Below are 24,632 nucleotides of genomic sequence, written 5' to 3' on the forward strand. Positions count from 1 at the left end.
TTGAAATTAAAACATAAAGTTATGTGACATTCCGCATTTGTCAAAAAATTGAACCATTTTTATAATATTTTTTGATTTTAAATAGTCAATGAAAAGTGCAAAATTTTTAAATGAAAATGCATTGAGCAAAATATTTTGCCCCATTTGAGCTGAGAAATGGAGGAGATATTGAAATAAAGAACACGACGATGAATGAATCTCGTTTTGAGAATGGAAATGAGATTGAGATTGGAGAAGGGATTAATGCGAAAATCTGGAACTGCACATTCAAATCAATAGAGAGAGTGAATGGGAATGGAGGGGTTATGAATGGGAGAGTGGGGAGTGGGAAATGTGTGGATATTAACAAATGTGTGTTTGAGGAATGCAACTGTGTGGCTGGTAATTCAATGGGAGGAGGAATTGTTATGATTGTGGAAGATGGAGGGAATTTGTTGTTTGACAATAACAAGATGAATGGATGCACAGTTGCAGAGAGAAGCGGAAAAGGAGGAGGGATGCATCTGACATTTGAAGCAACGAATATTGAATATTCTATGAAGAATGACACTTTCACGAACAATGTTGCAGAAAAAGGAGAAGATGTGTATTTGGTGTGTGGATCACCATGGACGATGCTTCTTCCGGCGTTTTGGGAAGGGACAGCCACAAGAGTCACAGCAGAAAATAAGATGTGGGTGCTTGAGTCATCTGAACCAAGAAAAGAAGACTCACTGATCAATTATCTGTTTCCAAGATTGGGAACGGATTTGTTTGTAAGCAATTCTGGAAACGGATTATCAAGTTGTGGAGCGAAAGAAAATCCTTGCTCGTCTGTTGATATTGGGTTTGATCGGTTGAACGATGAGATAAAGAGGATTATGCTTGTTAGTGCTGCTTCAGTGAGCAAGACTATCAACAGAGGTGGGAAAGGACTGACAATCGAAGGGAATGAAGAAACGAGAGAATTGGTTGTTGAAGAGGGAGGGAAATTTGAATTGACAGAAGGAGATGGGCAAACACATTTGACTTTGTCACTTCTTCAGATTTCACTTCCATGCACCTCCTCTGCAAGTGCAGCTGGTGACGAATCGATTGTGGAAGTGAGGATTGGGGGATGCTTCATTTTGGATTGTTTGTTCTCAGGAGGAGAAGGGAATTCAAATGTGAATGAGTGTGGGAAGTGGACAGTGATTGGGGATGGGGGGGGGGGGGGGGGCAATTCGAATAGAGAGAACAGAAATGAACGGGATAACATTCGAAGGATGTGGAATTGCAAGATTTGGAGGAGGGAATGTGATATTTGTGAACTGTTCATTGGATGGGATTGAAACCAGTGGAGGAGGAGTGATTGTGGGGAATGGTGGATCGGAAGTGACATTGAAGAACATGACAGGATTTGGGCGTGTTGTGGGAACAGGATCGCTGATAACGTCGAATGGAGGATCGAATTTGAGAGTTGAGGGAGAAAGCAGATTTGAGAATATCGAGACAGAAAGTGTGAGTGGAGTGTGTGTGAAGAGCGAGATGAAGTTGAATGATTTGCTTGAAATGGGATCATCAACCATATTGAAATGCTCTGCGAATGGAAATGGAGGAAGAGGAGGAGGAATATATCTCAATTTGAGTGACAATTGTGTGAATAACTTTGCGTTGACAACATTGATATTCAAAGACAATGTTGCAGCTGAGGGAAGAGATCTGTTCGTTTCATGCAGGAAACTGAATGAAACATTGATGAAGGAGAGGTTTGGATTTGAATATAAATATGAAAATGGAGAAGGAGAATGGATGGCAGTTGATATGAAAGGGATTGACAGGGGGCATTTTGTGGAGAGTGTTGATCTTGGCTTGTTTCTTGTTGAAATGAAGGGAATGTTGGTGTGTGTGCCGAGGGAGGGGTATGACACATTGGGATGTGGGAGCGATGGATATCCATGTGAATCGATGTGGAGTGGAATAAGCCACATTGACATGAATGGAGGGGAAGGAGAAAGGAAAGTGAAAGTGAGGGATGAAGGGACAATTGAAGATATTTGTTCTTTCACAGATGCACTTGCGATTGATGGGTGTGTGAATAATGGAGATATCGATAAACGCATTCCTATTCATTTTGAAGAGACAATCAAAGGGAATTCTGCATCAACTTCATCTGTTATTTCATCAACTCAGCCACTTAGCTTGTTATCTTTGAAGCTGCAGATTCCAAATCAATTTGTACCAAGCAAGAATTCTTTGATCTCATCGAGTGGGATTCTCCAACTCAAAAACTGTTCCTTTGAAAATCAATCATCAGATATCATTCAATATTCGTTGATAACAACAACCACTGGAAGTTGCACATAAAAAAATCAGCTTTATATAATAATTGTAATTGCTATTCATCCATTCAAAGCTACAAAATAATTGTGTTATATTTTTGATGTTGGCACAATGGTGTGAACAATGGTTTTTTGAACTTTTGCTATTTGTCGTACGTGAAATATAATTTCCTTGTTCCCTTTTCAGTTTCATTTTAATTTTCATATAGGATTAGTTTGAGATTTCTGTTTTTTTTTTTTTTTTTTTTTTTTTTTTTTTTTTTTGTGTGTGTGTGTGTGTGTGTGTGTGTGTGTGTGTGTTAAAAACAATCTATTTCGGTTTTATTAGTGTGAAAAAATAAAATCATCAATTATCTTTTTCAGTATGCAATATCACTTCTCAAAATGAATGATAGTTATGTGTTCGCATGTATTAATGAGTGAGTGAATTCATGGGACATTCCTAACAAAATAGATAATTAATTCTTTGTTGAAATTTATTTTTGAGTAATTGTAGTAGATAACGTTGTTTTTTTCTTCAAACATTAATGATTTTGTAATGTCATTTAAATATTGTGAACTTATGCACATGTTGTTATTATTTATTGTCATTTTGATTTAAAATTTAATAAATATAATGTGCCATTTTTTTTAAAAATATACTTGTTTTCAACTTAACATATGTTGCAAAGAATGAAATCAAATTGAGTTTCGATTTATCAAAAAAATTCCCATTATTGAACTCAATAATTTTGAATTATTGATTAATTTTCAAACTGTTTCATCCTCTTCATGATTGAGAACGTAATCAATTTCGAAGAATTAACATTCAGCGAGTTTATTATTCTTTCGAACAATAAAAATCAGTTTGCAGTGGAATTGTTATCGAAATTTGGACTGATCAAAAAAAATCGAACATGTTGGAAAAGCAGAAAAAATATGGATCTGAAGTTGCAAAAAAAAGAAAATAATTACTATGCCTTCAAATGTTCAAAACGTAGAAATTTCTTCAGTTGGAACTTTGATTCAATATTTATGGAATTTCTTTTATCACCATTCAAGCAATCATTATTATTGTTTCATTTTTGGTACAGACATTCGATCAAAGAAACAGTTTTTGAAACTAAAGTTGCAAAAGAGACAGTAGTGAAATTATTCAGAAAGTTGCGAAGAATTTGTTGCTATTTTGAGACATTCAAAATGGAAAAAGTGGGGAAAGATCGTATTGTTGAAATCGATGAAACGCTAATTCACAGAAGAAAAAATAAAATTGGGAGATGCAGAGAACAGCAATGGTTGTGGGGAGTCATTGAGAGAAAAGAAATAGGGAAACCACAAAAACAAATTCTTGAATTTCTTCCTGATAGAAAAGCAGATTCATTTTTTTTTGTCAAAAAAAACATTGAAAGATCAGCAACGATAATGTCTGATCAGTGGTCAGCATATAATTGCATCAGTGAAAACGGTTTCACAATAGATAGCGTTAATCACACTCTCAATTTTGTGAAACTGGAAAATCCAAAGGTTTACACACAGACAATTGAAGGAATCTGGTCTCATTTGAAAAATCATATTCCAAAACGAGGGAGAACATATTTAAAGACAAAGGAATATGTGTATGAGTTTCAATATCGATATAACAATAGAATGACTCCAACAACTTTCATGAAAGAATTATCACATATCAACAAGAAAAATTTGGATATTTTTCTTCGTGCTTATGACGAAAGTGTAGTAAATTTGATCAGTATTTTGAATAAAGAAAGAAAATTCAAATTATCATCTTATTATTTGAAAAAAAAAGGAAATGAAAAAAAAGAAGAAACTATGAACTGTGTGACGAAAATGAATTGGATGAAGTGCTGAAGAAAAAAAAACATGAAAGAAATCAATTGAATTTAATGAATCAAAAAAATTCAAAAGAAGAAAAATTGATGATGAAGAAGAGAAAGAAGAGAAAGAGAGAGAAACAAGCGAACGAGAGTTCACTGATGATGATAAAATGGAACTTGAATATGAAACAGATAAAAATGAAAAAGATGAAGATGAAGGTGATGAATTGCAAAAAAATAAAGAAATAAAAACAATTCGAAAAAAAAGAAAAAAAAGAAATAGATCCAGCAACGGCAGATTTGTGAAAATTATTGTGAATCAACAGATTGAAACTCTAATTCTTGAAACAAAAAAGTTTTGTGAAAAAAAGGAAACAAAAATTGAGGAGATGGCAAAAAAAGAAAAAGAAAAAAAACATGCAATTGAAAATAAGCCAATACTCAGAAGCTTCATCAAATCAAAAGATATTGGAACCGAGCAATCTCCTATTAATTTGAAGACAAAATTAACGCTCCACTTCATTACACATCATATTTTGATAAAAATACAACACAAACAATACAAGATATTAAAGAAATTGCTATGCTTTTCATGAACATGATCGAAATATATGAAAAGGCTATTCTCAAGCGTTGGAATTTCGTTAATGAAATGAAATTCATTGATTCTCTTTGAATTACGATATTGAAATAACTATCAGATTATTTTTCTCACAAAGCCACATTTTCATCATTATCAACATTCAAATGTTGTTATTTCATAAAAGAGTTGGTGAATCAAGTTCTTCCCATAATAAGCATCATCTTGTCATTAACTGAATTAAGTTTTGCCTCATCTTCACACTTCACAAACTTCACTTTCCCATTTTCTTTCCCCATTCCTTTTCACCAGTAACCATATCACTCTTTCACGTCACATCCTTCCTCAGACAATCCAGACATTTCAAAAATCATTTTCCATTGAATCGCCATTTCATTAATACAAACCAAAATTAATTCTCCATTAAATATTGTTCTTTGATGATCTTCTCCTGAAACTTCTTTTCCTCTCATGCTTCCACACACATGCTTAAATACTCCTCTTTCTTTTCTTTTCTAATATCTGCATTTTCTTGTTCATTCACCACTCAACACAATCTCATTCTCCTCCAAGCTCTCCCCAATCACAAGCAAATGCACAGATATAGGTAATTTTTCAAATGATCATTTTTAATAAGAGAAATTTTTAACATTCAGATAACAATTCCGCTTGCACACAATAACATATCTATCAACCTCACTCTCCTCTCACTTAAATAATACATTCAAATAGTCACATCCTTCAATGACGTAAATAATGTTATATTTCACACGTTTCAGCTAATCATTATCAAGCAAATCATTCAACTTCATCTCGCTCTTCACACACACTCCACTCACACTTTCTGTCTCGATATTCTCAAATCTGCTTTCTCCCTCAACTCTCAAATTCGATCCTCCATTCGACGTTATCAGCGATCCTGTTCCCACAACACGCCCAAATCCTGTCATGTTCTTCAATGTCACTTCCGATCCACCATTCCCCACAATCACTCCTCCTCCACTGGTTTCAATCCCATCCAATGAACAGTTCACAAATATCACATTCCCTCCTCCAAATCTTGCAATTCCACATCCTTCGAATGTTATCCCGTTCATTTCTGTTCTCTCTATTCGAATTGCCCCCCCCCCCCCCATCCCCAATCACTGTCCACTTCCCACACTCATTCACATTTGAATTCCCTTCTCCTCCTGAGAACAAACAATCCAAAATGAAGCATCCCCCAATCCTCACTTCCACAATCGATTCGTCACCAGCTGCACTTGCAGAGGAGGTGCATGGAAGTGAAATCTGAAGAAGTGACAAAGTCAAATGTGTTTGCCCATCTCCTTCTGTCAATTCAAATTTCCCTCCCTCTTCAACAACCAATTCTCTCGTTTCTTCATTCCCTTCGATTGTCAGTCCTTTCCCACCTCTGTTGATAGTCTTGCTCACTGAAGCAGCACTAACAAGCATAATCCTCTTTATCTCATCGTTCAACCGATCAAACCCAATATCAACAGACGAGCAAGGATTTTCTTTCGCTCCACAACTTGATAATCCGTTTCCAGAATTGCTTACAAACAAATCCGTTCCCAATCTTGGAAACAGATAATTGATCAGTGAGTCTTCTTTTCTTGGTTCAGATGACTCAAGCACCCACATCTTATTTTCTGCTGTGACTCTTGTGGCTGTCCCTTCCCAAAACGCCGGAAGAAGCATCGTCCATGGTGATCCACACACCAAATACACATCTTCTCCTTTTTCTGCAACATTGTTCGTGAAAGTGTCATTCTTCATAGAATATTCAATATTCGTTGCTTCAAATGTCAGATGCATCCCTCCTCCTTTTCCGCTTCTCTCTGCAACTGTGCATCCATTCATCTTGTTATTGTCAAACAACAAATTCCCTCCATCTTCCACAATCATAACAATTCCTCCTCCCATTGAATTACCAGCCACACAGTTGCATTCCTCAAACACACATTTGTTAATATCCACACATTTCCCACTCCCCACTCTCCCATTCATAACCCCTCCATTCCCATTCACTCTCTCTATTGATTTGAATGTGCAGTTCCAGATTTTCGCATTAATCCCTTCTCCAATCTCAATCTCATTTCCATTCTCAAAACGAGATTCATTCATCGTCGTGTTCTTTATTTCAATATCTCCTCCATTTCTCAGCTCAAATGGGGCAAAATATTTTGCTCAATGCATTTTCATTTAAAAATTTTGCACTTTTCATTGACTATTTAAAATCAAAAAATATTATAAAAATGGTTCAATTTTTTGACAAATGCGGAATGTCACATAACTTTATGTTTTAATTTCAACGATGCCTGTTTACAGTTTCGATAATCAAATTTATTTTGCAATTTGAGTAAGGGAATTGAAGTTGTGAGTTAAACAGTTTTTTCATGCTTTGTGCATAAAAAGCTTGAAAGTTCGTATTTTCCCCCAAATAAGCTTCTTCCCGCATTTTCTCTTGTCACATTCCTCACAATCACCTTATCAATCAATCCTCCAACCCCTGCTCCATCAAAAGTCACCATCCCTAATTTGGTCATTCGGATATTTTCAAATTCACAATTTGCCAGCTCCACTTTCCCTCCTTTCCCACAAATCAATCCCACTCCAATCTCTTCTGATTCTGCTCCAAATGAACATTCCTCAAATCTCAATGTGCTTGAACTGCACAGAAATGCACACTCCTTTCTTGATCCGGCAAATGTTGATATCGAAAATGTTAAAGATGAAAATGATATTGCTCGTTCACTCTTTATCAAAAATACATTTTCTCCTCCTTTGCTTATTCCAATCTTTGCCTTTTCAATATCTCCATCAATATTCATTTCTTGAGTGCTGAGTGTCATTTCATCAGAAATAGAACTTCCATTAACGAGTTTTAGTGTTGCTGGCGATGTGCCAAGCACATTTGTTCCTGCATATATCAATGTGGAGCATGGAAAGTGAATATCCGCATCCATGATAGTCCATACCTCCATTTCCCCCATTCTATTCCCAACGTCGTGTTTTTATTAGAGATCAAATCGGATTTGAGTTTAATTGATTTGCTATGTGATGTTGAAACATTCAATGAAAATATCATTCCCGACTCTTGCTGTATTTGAACTGAATTTCATTCCAACAAATGCAAAATCAAGAATCCCTCTTTCCTTTGTTGCTAGATATGCTCCTCCACCTTTCCCTGATCTAATGCTCCAGCCGCAATGACTGATTGTTGATTAATAATAATCATTGATCCAAACGCATCAAATACTTAGAATATTCCTCCTCCAATTTTATTTGAATCTATGTTGTCTGCAACATTCCGAACTGAGATAATATAATTTTATTATATTTATTGTAAAAAGTTAAAATAACAGATTAAATATAATAATAAAATATGTAGCATACGTTTATCCACATTTTCAATATATTTTCAACCATATCCACCAATATTGGACTCATATTGTGTGACGTTGCATAACTATCAATTTCAAATTCTAAAAATCAAATTTTGTTAATAATAGAACAATATTTAAAATAACAATCAGTGCATACAATAATATAATGTTTATATATTCAAATTGCAATATATTGGAAAGTGTTCACCCCACACATCACAAAAAAAAGCTAATCCTAAATCTTTGGAAATCAAAAAATTAATAGTGGGATTGATCAAAATTTTTGATTTAAATTTTTATTTTTCAAAAATGTTTTATTTCTCAGAAATTCTTTGATACAAAAGGTAAATATAACAATTTAAAGCATTGCATGTATTTATTAATTGGAAATTATCTTTATATATTTATTTTAATTAAAAATTGGAATATTTATGTGTGATTTTTCAAAATTGATTTTTTTCAACATGAAAAAACAATTTCAAAAAATTCGTCCTCCCAATAGTTTTAATTTATTTTTATCTATAATTTCATCATAAAGTTAATTTCTATCATCGCAAATTGCAAAGGAAGCACAGATGTACATATGACGAAGATGTGCAACACGATGCAACAAAAACAGACGAACACTCCACATATCCCCGAATGATGAAACAGAGGAGCGAAATGAGGGACGAGAAGGAGAACGAGAGGATAGTTTGGAGAGCTTCTGGGATTGTTATCGAGCCCCCAATTGGGAACGCCCTGGAGGTGAGCTCGAGGACAGCTATTGAAGATATTCTCGAAGGGGATGAGATAACACAGATGCAGCATGACCATAAAACGCCAGAAGGGAAGGGGGGTATTGCGATTGGACCATTGAGGGAACCACTTCCTGGGAGACGAGTGAACAGACTGAGCGAGTGGAAGAAGATTGGGGGAGACAAACTAGTGAGACGTAGTATAAAAGCTCGATGGAAAAGTCCCCAATCACCAATCTCACATGAGGAGAGAAAACACAGACAAGAATTTCGGGGAACAACGGAGATGACGAACAATTATTTATCCCTCTTGGAGGAGGAATTGAAGGACGGAGTAGTGAAGCCCATACAGGAGTCGGAGGTGAGGTGGTTCAACCCGACATTCATGGTGATAATGAAAAATGGAAAGTGGAGAAAGATCGTGGATTGCAGGGCGCTGAACGAGGAAGTGCAGGGGAAGCATATCAAGATGGATTCCCAGGAGACAGTCGTGGAACTCCTGGAGGAGAACGATTGGATGTCCACTCTGGACATATCAAGTGCAAACCAGCATGCAAAGGTGGACGAACAATTCAGTTCCTGCTTGTGCTTCAGCTTTCAGAATCAGTGCTCCGTTAATGTGGGGATGCCATTTGGGGAAAAGGATGTGCCCAGAGTATTCACGAAGATAATGAGAAGGGCAGCGTCATATATAAGAGAAAATTGAAAGGTAAATCTTGTATTATATCTGGACGACATTCTCCTCATGCACCCAGACAGGGATTCATTGAGATTGATCTCACAGGAGATAGCCCAGTTCCTGAGGAATCTGGGTTGGATTCTTTCGGAGGAGAAGCTGAATTTGGAACCCACAAGGAGTGCAGAGTTTTTGGGATAGTTGCGGAACTCAGAGAAGATGGAAGTGACACACCAAGAGAGGAAGAGAGTGCTGCTCTTGGAGGATGTGTTAACTAGGACAGCGCATGCTAAAAAAAGGAAGAGACAAAAGACGAGGGATTTAGCAGTACTCCTCGGGGGGCTGAATTTTGTGAGGTTACAACACACACCAGCGAGCTTGTGGATGAAGCGCATGCAATACGTGCTGAGGCAGGCAATAGCCTGTGGAGGCTGGAAAGGAATCGTGATAGTCAACCCAATGATACTGGGAGAATTAACACACTGGAGAAAGATCCTACAAGAAAACAGACCGAGGTGTCTGAAGAGAAGGAACAGACCAGCATAACAAACAACGGATGAGTCAGAGCTGGGATGGTGTGCAGTTTTAACAATACCGATGGGGAACAAAGACGAGAAGATATATGTCCACGGGAGTTGGACACTCCAGGAGAGTGCGTTAGCGATAAACGAGAAGGAGTACAGAGCAGTATTGAGGATACTAGAGAGAAAGGGAGTGTGGCTTCAGCAACAGAAGATAGATCATATTCGTCTGAAGACAGATAACATGTCCACGAGATGGACGATACAGAAGAAGAGGGGAGCGCCATCGCTCATTCCAACACTAAGAGCATTAGAGAAAAAACTAAACAGCCTGGACATCACAACACAAATAGAACATATACAGTCAGAGGAGAACACGGAAGCAGATGCACTCAGCTGGATGGCGAAATAGCAGGATTATGCACTGAGGGAGGAGGAAGTAGCAGAGATATTTTCAACAATCGCACCGAGAAGACAACAAACAATTTCAGAACAGATTGCGCAGGTGCTCTGCGGAAGAGTTTGGAGACTATCCTCCATGAGAAAGAAGAGAGAGAAAGACATACCAGGAGACGAGATAGTACTAGTCCATCCGTTCCTGAGAAACATTGGACGGACCCTGAAAGAGAAGATGAAGGAAGCCCAGAGGGAACTAACGACTCTGATTCTGTCAGCCTGGCGGGGGCAGACCTGGACCCCGCTACTGCAGCCTGGGCATTCGATAAAGACCCTGGGGACCTTTCAGGAGTGCATGATACCGGGAGCGAAGATGAGAAGGGAAGGCTGGAAACTACCCCCAGGAGAGGTGATATCCGTCACACTGGAGAAGAGAATAAACAAGGAAGAGACCTCTTCTTAACATGCGGAGAATACGTTGGAGCAATTGATATAGCAGCAGCAATACTGAAAAATCAGAAAAGTTAAAGAGATACGTGGAGAGCCCTGCGAAGATTCAAGCAATTTTTGGATAAAGAAAGTATTGATGACACGGACCCCCTCACAAACAAAGATACAAAATGGATTATGGTAGAATTCACTGAAACACTCTCGAATACGAACCTCTCAAATGGAGTGATTCATCAGACAGTTAGGAAAGTGCTGGATTCCATTAATCTATTCAGAGAGACTAAGATTGATGTGAAAGACATAGAGATATTTCCAAAGACTTATGTGGGGGATAAGCCAAGAAGGGGGAAACGATACAAATCAATGTGGGACTTAACAATTATCACGAAGTGGGCTGAAAGCACCTACGACGCAAAAGATATTCGGACACTCCAGAGGAGGGCTCTCATCCTGACTATGATCTTTGTAGCGTTAAGGCCAGCTGAGCTGGAGAGATTGAGAAGAGAGACAACGTTATTCAAAGAAAACACAATGTTGACTCAGATACAGACTAAGAAGTATGGAGGGGAGATTATAATAGTTATTATTAATGAACATCCAAACCCACGTATAGATGCTGTTGCAGCGCTCCAACGTTAAAAGGATTATTCAAAGACGGCTATTTAAGGTGAACATGTGTGGTTCAATATCAGTGAGAGACAACCTGCAAACTTGCAGAGGATCAAAGAAGAACTTACGGCTATTTTAAGAGAGAACGGAATATCCGACACATTTACCGCGTTCTCGATAAGACACGCTGTGATTACACACTTTGCAAGACAACAAGATGCAGATTGGAAAGCGATCAATGCATATGCGAGATGGGAGCTGGGTTTGAGAGTGGACCAGGAATATTACACCGTGCTGCCAGTTCAAGACACAAGATGGATCCTGGAGACAATCGGTGGATCAGTACTCCAGAGGGGAGAAGATTACAAGCCAGACAAGAGTGGAGACACGAAGGAAGGGACACTGGAGATAGCAGATGCAGATATGAAAGATCGCACAGAGGAATTACCCAATGCTGTGTTTGAAGAAGGGAAGAAACCTACGAGAAAGCTGTCAAAAAAAGGGAGAAAGAAGCTACCGAGTGGAGAAGTAAATAGAGGTGAAATGGCTCATTCACGAAGCCCAACACCCCGACAACAGAGTCGTCAGAAGACACCCTCCATAATCCCCAACAATGTCTGTGATCTGACTGGAGAGAAGGATTCAACTCCGCTGAAGAAGAGAGGAAAGGATCGGAGGAAGCGCAGTGGAAGAAGTTAAGGACAGATAGGAAATAACAATGAGGTGGCAAGGGCCAAATCTATGTCGCCTCAAAGATATCCCAAGAGGGAGCGGGCATAGACCAGGAGGTCCGCACCACTACACGCACGCTCTCAACTCATCCGCCGCACTAGAGCGTGCTAGGAAAGGGGTTTTAGATCACACATACGGAATGAAAAGGGATTTCGAGACTCATTATTGAGGAGCAAACCTGCTCCTTGCGTTTGTTGATTCGCTCCATTGCGAATTAATAAAAACGCAGTGAGACAGGTTTGCTCCGAGATAATACGAACGCGGATGGAGAGACTCAAAGCGGCTGGGTGCGTAAGAGAGAGAAACAGATTAGGAAGATGACAGGGAAAAGGGCGAGAAAGCAGAGGAGATGGAAAAAGATCAACCGTCCGAAATCACAAGGTTACATTCACAACGTGGATAAAGAAATTTGGAATGAATTGAAAGTTTTTAAGAATAATTTTTCTCCTTGATTTGTTTATGAACGATTTGCAAAGAGAAGAGTCAGACTTGCCCACACAGCGTGTGGCGAGCAGATTAGCTCTGCTGGATCAGCAGAAGAGCGGGAGGCAGAGCACATCGCACGCAGTTTTCTTTTCCACGCCTCGCAGAAGCGAAAGTGGTTTTTCTTTCTGCTCCCACAAGAAGACTCGCCTCGCTGGATCCCTGCACGGACTGCAAAAGAAAGCTCCGATGAGCAATGTCCCCTACCCTCTGGTCTTCGAGATCATGGCAAAAGGCGAAGACGGTGGGGAAGTGAAGCGGATAATGCATTATTTATTTATTTCTTAATTTTAATGTTATTGTTTTGTATTTTTATCTCGCCCTTTTTTCTACGTCATATATGGGAGGGCGAAGTTTTAACTTAAACAACCCATAAATCGTGATCAATACTCATTATCTCGGAGAAAACCTGTCTCATTGCGTTTTTATTATAACCAAATTCTTGCTCTAAATCTATAATCACAAATTGAGAGCAGTTCCAACTGAAAACACAATGTTTCACAGAACCCTTTGAGGTTGAATAAATATTTTGAAGTTGGCGCATCCATTTCAGAATGATTATTTTGATACAGATAGACTGTTGATTGAAAGTTGAAAGGAAGCTGAAGCTCAGAAATGAAAGATAGTCGAATGGAAGATGAAAGAGTTACGTGATTGTGAAAGAATTGTGAAAAAATTATCTGCTGAAGCTCTGCAATTGAACAATATTGGCTTTGGAAGAAACAAGTTTGTTTGAAGATGAGGTTGCAATATGATAGGAGATAAAAGTATTTTTTCGATAATTGTGAAAGAAAAATAAATTTTGATGAAGGAAAATGTGAGTTGAGTGAAATGGTTGATGAAGAATGCTGATAAGGAGAAGGAGAAGGAGAAAAAGAAGTTATTGAAGAATTTCGTGCATTCATGTTGCTTGGCGAAGAGTAATGATAAGGCAATGAGCCAATTGTTGACGATGATGATGAATGAGAATAACTTGTTTTCTCGCTTGTTTCATGCGAAAACTACCAAAAATTCGACAGGAATGAATCCAAAGTTTCATTAATAAAAGCATTTGTTATAATATAGAAAAAGTTGATGTTTTTATCAGATCAAGAAATCGATGGATTGCGTTGCATCCAGATCTTCTCGATCATTCTCTTTGGCTTTGCTGTTCGCCACTTTCATTTGAACAAACTTTTTTATGCGTTGCTGTTTCATTTATCGGTTTAATCGCTTCTTTTTCTTCCTCTTTTTCTCTACTTTAACTTTATTTTCTTCTACCATCACATCTTCTTCAACTTTTCCTTAAAAGCATTTCTTAAACAGATACCATCAATGCTTAACCCGCACCCTGGTGCCAAACTCGCCCCCTGTTAATTTTGCAAAACACAAATATTATTGTTTTTATTTCCACAGATTTCTTCATGTTCGCTGAAAAAAAGAAAAGGAATAAATGATTTAAATGAAATGACTTCATTAAAATGCTCTGCAAAAGTTTATAAGTAATTAAATATCCATCTTCAAATATACTTGGAACAAAGTATTTTCCATTGTTGAAAGAAGTGAGAAAAGCAAAAACAATATTCACTTGTATTTCTTTATTGATCTCAACCATTCGCGATTCCAAACTTATTCATTATTGAAAGAAAGATAGATAGAAAGAAACTACAACGACAACGAAGAATAATATTTCTTGCGAAATTCAATTTCTTTTTTACTAAAAGCAGGTGAAACTGCTCTTTGAATTGGCTTTTCGTTTTCCATATTTCTTCCTTTCTCTGAGTCGCTCCCTCCACTCACATCATTGTGCACGATCTCATATATTTTCTTTTTCTTTTTCTGCTGCATTTCTCTTTTATCTTCATCTGTGGCAGAACTTGACAAAAAATGTTGAATTCTTTTCGAGAATGCTTTGTTTTTAAAGTTGAAGAAGTCGAAGAAGCTTACGAATTTTCAATTTCTTTTTTTTTCGATCGAAGAAATGCAATATGCTTTTCAGCATCTTCAAGTTGTTTTTTCAATTCAAAGCTATCCAAATCTTCAATAATTGTTGTTGAATTTAATTCGTGATCATCAGACGGAGAAGAACAGGTAAGAATGTTCGATGAAGTTGATTTTGCTGAGTTTGCTTTTTCTGCAGTAAAAATATCTGATGGTTTTGATGAAACTGTGATTCTTTGCCTTTTTGGTGGGGAATAGCTTCCAAAAAGTTCTTCACGCCAATCTTTAGACGAAGAATGAAGATCTTCTTTCAATGCAGAGGTTTCAATTGGTGCTCCTGCCACTCTTTAGAGCACAGGGGCTGCTGCAACAGGCCAAACTCCTGTCTTTATGAATGCTGCTTTTATTGTTGAATGTGTACATGCAGCTGCCAAGGCTTCAGGAAGAACTTCTGTGAGTTGTGTTCGATAAGAAGAGAGGGAGAATGGAGATGGAATGACAAATTTGTTGTTCAATGTTGATTTCAGTCGAGAAAATATCCGTGAATCGCATGGTTGAAGTAAGTGTGTCATGTTGGGTGGGAATCGCTTCAAAATGATGTTGTCTTTTTCAGCGGCTTCAATGACAAATCCATCATTGTGAGTAGAATGATTATCCATTAACAAAAGTGCACGAAGAGAACTTGTTAGTTTCACTTTCTCTTCGACAAATGGAATACAATAATTGATCATGATATGTCTGAAGATTTCCTTCGTAATCCACCCAGGAGAAGAGTTGACATATCTGATATTAAATGATGAAAGAGAATGAAACTTTTTCGGGAGAGTTTTCTTAGGGTTAAGAAGAAAACGAGTCAACGAAGATTCGTCAGTGCAGACACAGAGGTAAATTGCGGTATTCAGCACTTTTGGAGACGTTGGAACACATGGAGGTGTTTGATCTTTGAAGCAAACGACCTATTTTGTTGAAAACTCCCCGCAAGTGATTGAAGTTTCGTCGAAATTGTGTATGTCGGATGATGTGATGTTATAGTCTGAAATTGAAGCTGACAGTTCTGAAAACCATCTGCTAACATTTTCTGGTGAAAGTGCTATGATTTTTGCAACTTCTTTTGGAATTGCATTTGTGGCTTTCAATATTTAACTTCATTGAATTAATTCACATGCGTATTTCTTACAGATCATTTTCAATTCATTCTTTGATTTTGGCTCATTTTCAATCAGATCCACACACTGAAACATTCAAAAAAGTTAGAAAAAACATGAAAAAAATATTGCAAACCATGTTTTGCACATCACGAATTCGAACAATAGTTTGGTTAGATAAAAGAACCAAAACTTGGTTTTCAATTGTTTCCAACTGGTAGTCTGTGAATGTTTGTGGATGCCCATTCCTTCCGACCTCTCTTCCTGCTTTCTCCGCTCTTATCCCTCGTTTCCAAGCATCCTTTGAAATAACTTTGGCTTTCATAGCAGTTGAATATTTCACTTTGAAACTCTGCCGAATCGCAAATAGCTTTTTTAATGTGGATTTGTACTCGCGATATTCAATTATTGCCAGAACTCTGTGCAATTGAGATGATATCAATTCAGTTTTTTCTGTCATCAAAATGGGGAATGATCAATTTCTTCAGAATTATCAAAATTAATGTTTCTGTCATAGACAATTCTTTTCGGATGCATGGTTTGATATTATGTAAATATATATCTTTATTGAAACATTGAAATTATCAACTTTCCAAAATTCTGCAGGAAATCAAACATGTGAATAAAATAAAAAATAGCAACATTCAGCTGGAAGAAGACATGATGAAGAAGAATAATAAATTTTTTTTCATTATTTAATTCAATTTCGATTGTTTTTGATATGTTTTGATTTCTGTTGTTCATAATAATAAAGAACAAGAGAATGCTTCATTGAGAGGGTGTGCGTTTGGAACCAGGGTGCGGGTTAAGCAATGATGGTATTTAGGTCTTTATTCTTTTTTTCATTTCAGATAAAAAAACATTATCCATGCATTTATAATCCATTTTCAACTCTGTTCTTTGGAAAGCATCAAGGAATGAAAAAAAAAGCAAAGAATGATGAGCATACGAATTTCAATTTTTTTCTTAATCTTCGCCAAATGAATTTCACTTTCAAAAAATTCTCTTTTTAAAAAATATCATAATAACAGTTTTTGAAACGAGATGAGTAAGATTGATGATTCAAAAGGTGAAATATTTCCAATTATGAATATCACAAGAGATAACGGAGAAACATTGAATTGGCTTATGGAGGTGATGCATCATCGTTTGAGGATGATTAACAATTTTGATATTATCTTTTTTTCAAAAGCAACTTTCAAAAATAAAATTGTTATCTCAATATCAATTTTTTTTCATTCCATTTGAAAATAGGTTCTCTTTTGGTAAATTTTAAATAATAACAAAACAAAATACTTATATTATAGGATTTTTCGAACAAAAATGTGTTCTTCTTAAAACAAAAGATTGCTCAAATATGAGGAGCTGACTTCGTTCAATTTATCACATTATTGACTAATAAACAAAAAAATCTTATTTACAACATTAATTGAGCGACTTCGTTAAGTTATCGTTAGCCGAAAGTTGCATATTGATAAAGAACGTTCGTGTGATCTCAATCAAAAAAAATCGATAGAATATTTAAAAAATTTCCATTGTTTAAAGCAAATGTGTATATGATTTCTTGTTGTTTTTGTGAATCTAAAAAAATTTAAGAAACATCTTTATTTTTTAATGTCTCAATGGTTTCCATGAAATGAATTAGACTTTGACAGATATTGTAAGTTATTCTTAAAACAAATGCTTCTTATCCTAATAACTGCAATCTTTTCAAAATTAGCACATTTTTGAAAAAGAAAATATGAATTTCACTTTCTTCTCTTCGATTTGAGAGTTTGAAGAAATTGGGCGTTATGGATTTCTTTCTGAATTTTCTCTTTCAATCATTTCTTTTCGTCTTTGTGATCTTGTTCGAATAATTAACTGGATGCATTTTTCTTCAATGATTTCATTTTCGTCTTTCTTGTTTTCAATGTTCGTGGTATTTGATTGCTTTTCGTGGATAGATTGAGACTTATTATCATCTTGTTCTTCGATACGGTCTGGTAGTGATATATCTTCTCTTGCTTTCACTGTTTCATGGCCTTCTTGCGAACGTGATTGTTGATTGATGGAAATGATGGAATCTTTTTCGTCTTGTGTGGATGTGGATGGTGGAACAGTGGAAGGCTGTTGAATTGCTTTCTTTGTCTTCTGATTCGATGAAATTATCTGGGCCATATTATTTGAAATGTTGGATTTGAAATAATGTTTGATCATTGTGTTGCTTCTCGATGATAATCTTGCAAATTTTGCCACCTGTTCGACTGAAGTTCCCACCATTGTTAAGGCTGATATGGAGGCATGTATCAAGGTGTATGGGCTGTTGTTCGAAGGGATTCTTGCGTCTTTCATCATTTCGCTGGCTGCTTTTCTAATTGCAAAAGCCTTCATTGGATTAGTTTGTTGGAATTTGGACTGTGAATTTTCACTCGATCCCATAGATCTTTAACTGCTGTTGTTGGGCATATCAAACTTTCCTTGCTGAGGAATGGGATGATAACGTTGTTTCTTTCAAGTCCAGTTTTGAGTGATGAATTCAGGTCAATTGATTGCTTTTCTATTTCTGATTCATTGGGATTGATTCTTTCCAATTCTGTGAAGTTGTTTGCTGAGATGATCATTCTATATTTCTTTCTTGCGAAGAATGTCAAATTTTCGTTCTTTCCAATCGTTTCTTTATATGTGAAGAGTTGTTGAGGATTCCACATATCTTCTTGTTTCTTATTCTTTCTGCATTCTGATCTCCTGAATGATCAGAACAGAATTGAGATCATGGTGTTCTCTCCTAGTGATTTTCCGTTTAATACTGATGTTAAGAATGAAGTGGCAGATATGACAATTCTCAACGAAGTGGCGATAATTCCACTGTTTTTTTAGACGACAAATACATCCAAGCATCTTTTTTGTCAAATCTGTAATTTGGAAGGGATGTCTTTGAATTTCAACTGATCCCATCCGTCTTTTAAATGTGCAAACACAAAAGTGTATCCCATCCATGTTGCACTTGCCACGCAATTTTTGCACTCTTCGGACAGTTCACGTTACATGTTGCTTGACACAAAAATCTCGTTCCAACACGATTCTCCCTTTTCGGTTATGGATTGACTGGGCATATCCTCAGTCTTCCTGGAGGAAGCGTTGCATTCATTAGCTTTATCTATCCACATTCCTTGATAATCTCCTTCGTTCTCCTTCATGTCCAAGAGATGTGATTTGTGTTGTTCGGGAGAAATTCCCATATCTGACCTTTCCAATCTGGAAGAAGATGAAGAACTCGAGCATTCTCCGTCGTGGCTTTTCGGATCACTACTGGAATCAAAGGAACTGGTGGATGCGCAAGATTTGTCTTGTTTCTCCAAGAAATTTGAAACCCGTCTTGACTTTAACTGCTTCCTTGTTCGTTCCATCTCGTTGATTTTGAGTTTTTTTTTTGTTGCGAAGGCATCGAGTGTGATGTGCATCTGAAGCTGATTGGTGATCTCTTCGAGTGCTTCTTGTTCGACTTTGTTATCTCCTCCAACTGCCAATCTCGATAGGCCATCTGCTCTGACGTTTCTCTCTCCGGGAATATGTTGAGCTTTCACAACCACTTTCAGCACTTGGGTTTGATTCCATATTCTCTTCAGAAGGGTTCTGAGATTCGGACCCGCTCCCCATCGATTCAGATTGAAAACTGCTGTTGTGTTGTCTGATCGAATAAGCAAACTTCTTATTTCTTGATTTCGAATGGAATTTGAGAAATGCGCGATGGCTTGATTTATAGCGAATAACTCTCTGTAATTTGAACTTTGGCTTTTGATTGATGGTGGAAGAGGTTTGAAAAAGTCCAGCATTTGATTGTTAACTTTCACTGTTGCTCCGATGGAAAATCCTGATGCATCTGTTGTTAGAATAGCTTCTGGTCGAAACACTGGATTCAATCTCCTTGGTTGGTTCTCTTTCAGCCTTTCGCTCCACTTCCCGAGGCATTTTGTTATCGATGCATTCACATTCAGTTTCCCTATCAACGAGGCAAACTTTTTTATCGAAACAACTCTGTTGTATTAGGCAATCCTCCTCCATTTCTGGAACTCTTTCATCAGCTCTGTTTTCTTCGACTCCTTCATTTGTACCACAAACCGATTGGAATTTGTTGAACAACGAAAGTGTTTTCTCCACAATAATGTTGAGTTCCTGTGGATTTTGATGAAAAAGAATAAATTCGTCCAGGTGCGCAATGGCTGTCAAGTTCCATTATTCCCTCAAATGTTTCAGAACTTTTCTTATCACTTTTGTGAACGTTCGTGGTGCGTCTTTGTATCCGAAAGGCATTCCGTGGAAAGCGTAGTATTTTCCTTTGAAAATGAACGAAAGGAATGGCGATAATTCTTCGCTGACTTTTATGAGATAATAAGCTTGGCTCAAGTCCAGCGTGACTGCGTAATCCTTTTCTTGTATAATTTTCTCCACTGTTTTGTGGTCTTCTTGCTTGTAATAAATCGTCTTGATTGCATTGTTGAGTCTTCGACAATCCACAATTTGCCTCCAGCCGAGGTCTTTCTTTCTGATTACAAACGCTGGATTCAAATGCTTCACATCCTTCTCCTGAATCAGCTTGATGATGTTTGTTTCCAGTTGTTTCTTGATCATCTCTGAAAAGACTTGTTGGGCTTCTTGACTCTGGTGCTCCAAAGGGTTGAAAACTCCTGTTTTCTTGTAAGATTCCTTCGCAGCTTTGCTCCTCCATACAGGGATTACTCCTTTCCCAATAATTCGTGATCCTCCTATTTTTTCCCATTCTTCTCGAAATAAACAAGTTCTTCCTCCAATCATTGCCTCTTGTCGGACTTCTGCGGGCTGTTGAATGCTGTTCGTTTCTTCAATTGGAATTTTCGCTCCCCTGATTGTCTTCTTGAAGCGAAACCTGAAGCTCTTGGTCGCTGCCGGATTTGGTTTTGTTGTCTTGACAACCGGGGAGCTGCAAGAAAAAATCTGTGGCTTACAGTTCTTCTGGTTGGAATTGTTCTGGCTCTTATCGAACTTCTTCTCACAGGCCAGCGAGTTGTTTACAGCTTGGATTGTTGACTCTTTTCTGTTTTTCTCCATTCTATAAGTACTTCTGATTGCCTTTGAGTTTGAAGACTTGCAGCTGAGCACTCCTTCATCTGTGCAGCTGCCCGAAAGCCGAGTCTTCCTTGAATTCTTACTCATCTTTCTTCCTTCAGCTCTTTTGAAACTAATAAAATTGCATCTGCAATTGATCCTTTTTCGTCAATATTTTCTTTTTATTTCGCATGTGTGTGTAAAGCAGAATTTTAATAGCTGGATACAGAAATGCTTCAATTCTCTCGCCTGCGTTATCCAACACATCGTTCATCCAATTATCTGTTCCAGAAGCTGAATGAGGAGCCCTATGCAAAAATGGACTTTGATCATCTTCCTTCATGTCAAAAATAAGATCATCCAAATTTCTTTCTGGTAAATCCATATCATATAAGTTGCAATCCGGATCTCTGAGAAATATTGTTTTAATACTGTTTTCTAGCAGCCAACTGTCCTCTTCATAGATTATTTTCGCTTCTGAAGCTCCGGGGTCCTGCTGGGAAAATTCAGAACTGGAATGAGATATCATTCTCGAAAACATTTCTCCCGGAGGTCCATCTGACATCATCGATGTGGCAGAATTACACGCGTGTCCAGCACAGAGTTGGGAGCTTAGGAGCATTCTTTTTTTCAGATTCGCTTTGACTGACCCTTAAGTGATACTCTCAGATCGAAGAGAAGAAAGTGAATTTCAAATTTTCTTTTTCAAAAAAAAATATTAATCGTTTTTGAAGAAAAAAATTCTTAATATGGGACAATATTTTTTTCCTTCATGAATTTCGTTCCATTCAGAATTTTCCAATATTTTTCTTTATTTTTAAAAATTTCTCTATTTTCTTGAATTGTAATGGAAGACTAATAAAAATAATATTGCAGGAGAAGTTAGGAACAAATCTCAGTTTTTTTCATGATTGCCAAAATTTCGTTTCATACGAAAGTTTTCTATTACAAAATTTTATTTATTATAATGAAGTTTGCAAAAAACAAACACACATTTTCTTCTTCAGCTGATAACATTTCACACAATTCAATAAAAATTTTCATTTTAAAAAAGCTGCAAACTTCAGTTTTCTGATGAGGAAAATTATCCAAAAAGAAAAATATGAAATTCAGAGAAACAGAATTATCTCATTGTAACATTTCTTCAAACATAAACAAAATATTTAGAAAAATTCAACGATAACCCATCATAATTTTTATTGCTGAGAAAATTAACCATTTCATAAAAGCTTGTGATGATATCTTCGTATCCTTCTTCCTCCATCTTTTCAAATATCTTTCTTTTCGATTCTTTTCGTTTTGTTTCGTCCGTTTTTCCATCCGTCTTTTCTTTTATTCTTTTTGAAATATTCAAAAAGAAAAGCAAGCAATTCCACATAATAACATCATCCAAAGTTGATTGATTCATTTCCTCCAAAACAGCACCAATGGCCCCATTTTTTAACAAACAATCAATTTCCACATTTCTATTTATTGCTGTATTTCTAAGTATATCGAAGCATCCATTGCAAATATCTTTGTGATTGTCCCTTGATGCTCGAATCATTTGAACAAGGCTGGCTATTAGCTTTGCAAGTTCTTCGTTCCACAATGTGTTTGAGTATAAGAACTCATAAATTGCATCGAGCCATCTCCAGATAACAAGTGCTTCTTTCACTTCTTTTCCTCTTTCTTCTTTTCTCTTCCAATTCACACTCTTTGACAGATCTTCCAGTTCTCTTCTTGCTTCTCTCGCAAAATGCAGGTCATTCACGATTATGTCTTCCAAGCTTTCATCGTTGTAAAATCTTTTTATCAAAAACCTCCAAGCAGACTGATAGGCAAGCTGAGTGAGGTTGTGACGCTCATGATAATGTTCAATGATCGCTTTGATCTCATTCATATACAGTTCTTGTTCAATTTTCTTATAAAAATCAGAAAAATATGCAAAAATATCAAAATGGAAATAGAAGCAAACATACAAAATATGTGTTAACATGACTTAAAGCCAACAAAGCCATTTTCACTTCTTTTTGAGTCTCCTCATTTCCCTCTTTCTTCGAGGCAGCTTTCAGAAGGGGAGGTACAATTATTGAACGATATTCATCTGGAATGATGTAGAAATTCAGCAAAGTGAAGCATTCACAAAGATCAACCAAAAGCCTTTCGTTCTTTTCTTCTATTCTCCTTTCTTCTTCAATTATCATCTCTTTCATCCTTTCGCTCAATAATGAATCATCAAAAGAATAACAAAAAAAGCTTTTCAATTCCTTGCAACATCCAACATGCTTCAACAACATGATTGCGTTTCCCCACGATAATGTCTTTTCTTCAATCATTTTATCAATTTTATTGAAGCACTCTTTTGTGAAATTTGATTTGAATTCTTCTTCATTCATTTCATCTATTAATCCATTCATTTCCTGGATTTTCTGCATTTGTTCCTCCTCATCGCACTCTTCAATTCCATCAAACAATGCTTCAAAATTATAAAGAAAGAAAGAAATGCAATTACCAGAAATTCAAATGCAGCAACGGATGCAAACCAGTGAACATTTCGGTGATGCTCATTTCCTTTGACTTTTTGCAAAGCACATCATTCGGAAGACATCAACATTTTTATCAATCCAAATTAAAAGAAAAATCGAGGCAGAGAAAAGATGACAAATATAATATTTTCAAAACTATCTGGAAAATGCCTTTCCTCATACCACCCTTTTTGTGCAAGTACTTTTGGAAAGGTATTGAAGAGAAAAAGAACGCTTAATCTCAGAATGTTTGCTGTTATGGGAGATTTGATCAATTTATAATCTTTGAACACGAATGGAATTTTTTTTCACAAGATGAGAGTTTGTTAATAAATATTTCTTTTGGAATGTGGGATATGTTTTTGTATGGTCGAATGAGACAGCGACAGCTAGGAATTAATGATGGAATTGAGAGAGATTATTTAATAAAAAAATCATGGAAGGAAATGCAGCAGTTTGGTTGTTGAATGAAAATATCAAAATGTTTGTATTTTATTATTGCTCTTGTTCTTTGAGTAGATATTTTTATAAATCATTTTTTCAGAGCCCAAGAATCTGATAAAATAGAATAAACTGCTATTCTTTTGTTTTTCTGAGCTGAACATGAGAAGCGAGTTGGATGGTGAGAAACGACCATCAGATTGGAATTACATATTTTTTGTTTTCAACTTGAACAGTGGATGAAAAACAAATCCGATTTCTAAGCAATTGGTCTTGAAAAAAAAAGAATGCAAACAATTGGCAGCATTTGGAAAGAATTAAATTCGGTGATATTTTTTTCAGAAAAAAACGTGGATGATAACATCGAAAGCAGGACATTTATGTGGGAGAAAATGGATGATGGAGAAAGGAGCACTGGGAAACAATGGAAATATAGATTGAAAGTATCAATGATTGAACAATCTTCTCCATTTGCTATTGAAAGGGAATGTTTGTTTTTTTGAAGAGTTTTCATTAAAAATGCAAAACCGATAATAATGAGAAATTCTTTTTTATCTTGTTTGTATTCCAGACAACAGCTTTTTTTATATTGAGCGCTATTCTCAGAGACAATCCATTTCAAGCAGCATTTTTGCAGATTATGTGATTTTTTCTCACTTTTTTTTGAAATATTCATTGACGATATTTTTGTTTGGCAGATGGGAAGAACAATTGTTTCGTAAAATGGAATTGTTAAACAATAAGGCTGAATGCAATCGCTATCATATTTTAATGTTGCAACATGGAGTGAGTTTGAAAATTTTTTTGTTGTTAATTGGGATTCAAATAACGTGTTTGATGTTTATTAAAGTTCCTCATTTCCCTTTTTTGT

At 36.5% G+C, this 24,632-nt stretch overlaps 10 protein-coding genes across 10 annotated transcripts; 4 read left to right on the forward strand and 6 right to left on the reverse strand.

Annotated features, from left to right (window-relative positions):
- Positions 1-188: 188 nt before the first annotated feature.
- Positions 189-2,325, forward strand: MONOS_17982 (uncharacterized protein; the record flags this gene model as incomplete). Its single annotated transcript, XM_067870957.1, has 2 exons — positions 189-1,153; positions 1,215-2,325. The coding sequence occupies 2 exons, from the start codon at positions 189-191 to the stop codon at positions 2,323-2,325; spliced, it is 2,076 nt and encodes a 691-aa protein (XP_067722682.1).
- Positions 2,326-5,470: 3,145 nt separating this feature from the next.
- MONOS_13652 (uncharacterized protein) lies at positions 5,471-6,818 on the reverse strand (the record flags this gene model as incomplete). The annotated part of the gene is made up of 2 exons (XM_067866374.1): positions 5,471-5,795; positions 5,854-6,818. 2 exons carry the CDS (start codon positions 6,816-6,818, stop codon positions 5,471-5,473), a joined length of 1,290 nt encoding a protein of 429 aa, XP_067722683.1.
- A 257-nt stretch (positions 6,819-7,075) lies between these two features.
- MONOS_13653c2 (uncharacterized protein) lies at positions 7,076-7,687 on the reverse strand (the record flags this gene model as incomplete). The annotated part of the gene is made up of 1 exon (XM_067866376.1): positions 7,076-7,687. One exon carries the CDS (start codon positions 7,685-7,687, stop codon positions 7,076-7,078), a length of 612 nt encoding a protein of 203 aa, XP_067722684.1.
- Positions 7,688-8,725: 1,038 nt separating this feature from the next.
- MONOS_13654 (uncharacterized protein) lies at positions 8,726-9,771 on the forward strand (the record flags this gene model as incomplete). The annotated part of the gene is made up of 2 exons (XM_067866377.1): positions 8,726-9,472; positions 9,577-9,771. 2 exons carry the CDS (start codon positions 8,726-8,728, stop codon positions 9,769-9,771), a joined length of 942 nt encoding a protein of 313 aa, XP_067722685.1.
- Positions 9,772-10,269: 498 nt separating this feature from the next.
- On the forward strand, positions 10,270-10,938 carry MONOS_13655 (uncharacterized protein; the record flags this gene model as incomplete). The annotated part of the gene is made up of 1 exon (XM_067866378.1): positions 10,270-10,938. The coding sequence occupies one exon, from the start codon at positions 10,270-10,272 to the stop codon at positions 10,936-10,938; it is 669 nt and encodes a 222-aa protein (XP_067722686.1).
- Positions 10,939-11,037: 99 nt separating this feature from the next.
- MONOS_13656 (uncharacterized protein) lies at positions 11,038-12,168 on the forward strand (the record flags this gene model as incomplete). The annotated part of the gene is made up of 2 exons (XM_067866379.1): positions 11,038-11,417; positions 11,553-12,168. The coding sequence occupies 2 exons, from the start codon at positions 11,038-11,040 to the stop codon at positions 12,166-12,168; spliced, it is 996 nt and encodes a 331-aa protein (XP_067722687.1).
- A 2,783-nt stretch (positions 12,169-14,951) lies between these two features.
- On the reverse strand, positions 14,952-16,074 carry MONOS_13657 (putative DDE superfamily endonuclease; the record flags this gene model as incomplete). The annotated part of the gene is made up of 2 exons (XM_067866380.1): positions 14,952-15,560; positions 15,886-16,074. The coding sequence occupies 2 exons, from the start codon at positions 16,072-16,074 to the stop codon at positions 14,952-14,954; spliced, it is 798 nt and encodes a 265-aa protein (XP_067722688.1).
- Positions 16,075-18,772: 2,698 nt separating this feature from the next.
- Positions 18,773-19,564, reverse strand: MONOS_13658 (uncharacterized protein; the record flags this gene model as incomplete). The annotated part of the gene is made up of 1 exon (XM_067866381.1): positions 18,773-19,564. The coding sequence occupies one exon, from the start codon at positions 19,562-19,564 to the stop codon at positions 18,773-18,775; it is 792 nt and encodes a 263-aa protein (XP_067722689.1).
- Positions 19,565-19,964: 400 nt separating this feature from the next.
- On the reverse strand, positions 19,965-20,816 carry MONOS_13659 (uncharacterized protein; the record flags this gene model as incomplete). Its single annotated transcript, XM_067866382.1, has 1 exon — positions 19,965-20,816. One exon carries the CDS (start codon positions 20,814-20,816, stop codon positions 19,965-19,967), a length of 852 nt encoding a protein of 283 aa, XP_067722690.1.
- Positions 20,817-21,986: 1,170 nt separating this feature from the next.
- On the reverse strand, positions 21,987-23,578 carry MONOS_17983 (uncharacterized protein; the record flags this gene model as incomplete). Its single annotated transcript, XM_067870958.1, has 5 exons — positions 23,504-23,578; positions 23,339-23,372; positions 22,775-23,271; positions 22,263-22,716; positions 21,987-22,015 (listed from the first exon to the last, which is right to left on the reverse strand). Exons 2-5 carry the CDS (start codon positions 23,361-23,363, stop codon positions 21,987-21,989), a joined length of 1,005 nt encoding a protein of 334 aa, XP_067722691.1. The 5' UTR covers positions 23,364-23,372; positions 23,504-23,578.
- Positions 23,579-24,632: the final 1,054 nt, after the last annotated feature.

Source organism: Monocercomonoides exilis, assembly GCF_001643675.1.
Source record: "Monocercomonoides exilis strain PA203 chromosome Unknown scaffold40-978991, whole genome shotgun sequence".
In the NCBI taxonomy this organism is placed as follows: Eukaryota; Preaxostyla; order Oxymonadida; family Polymastigidae; genus Monocercomonoides; species Monocercomonoides exilis.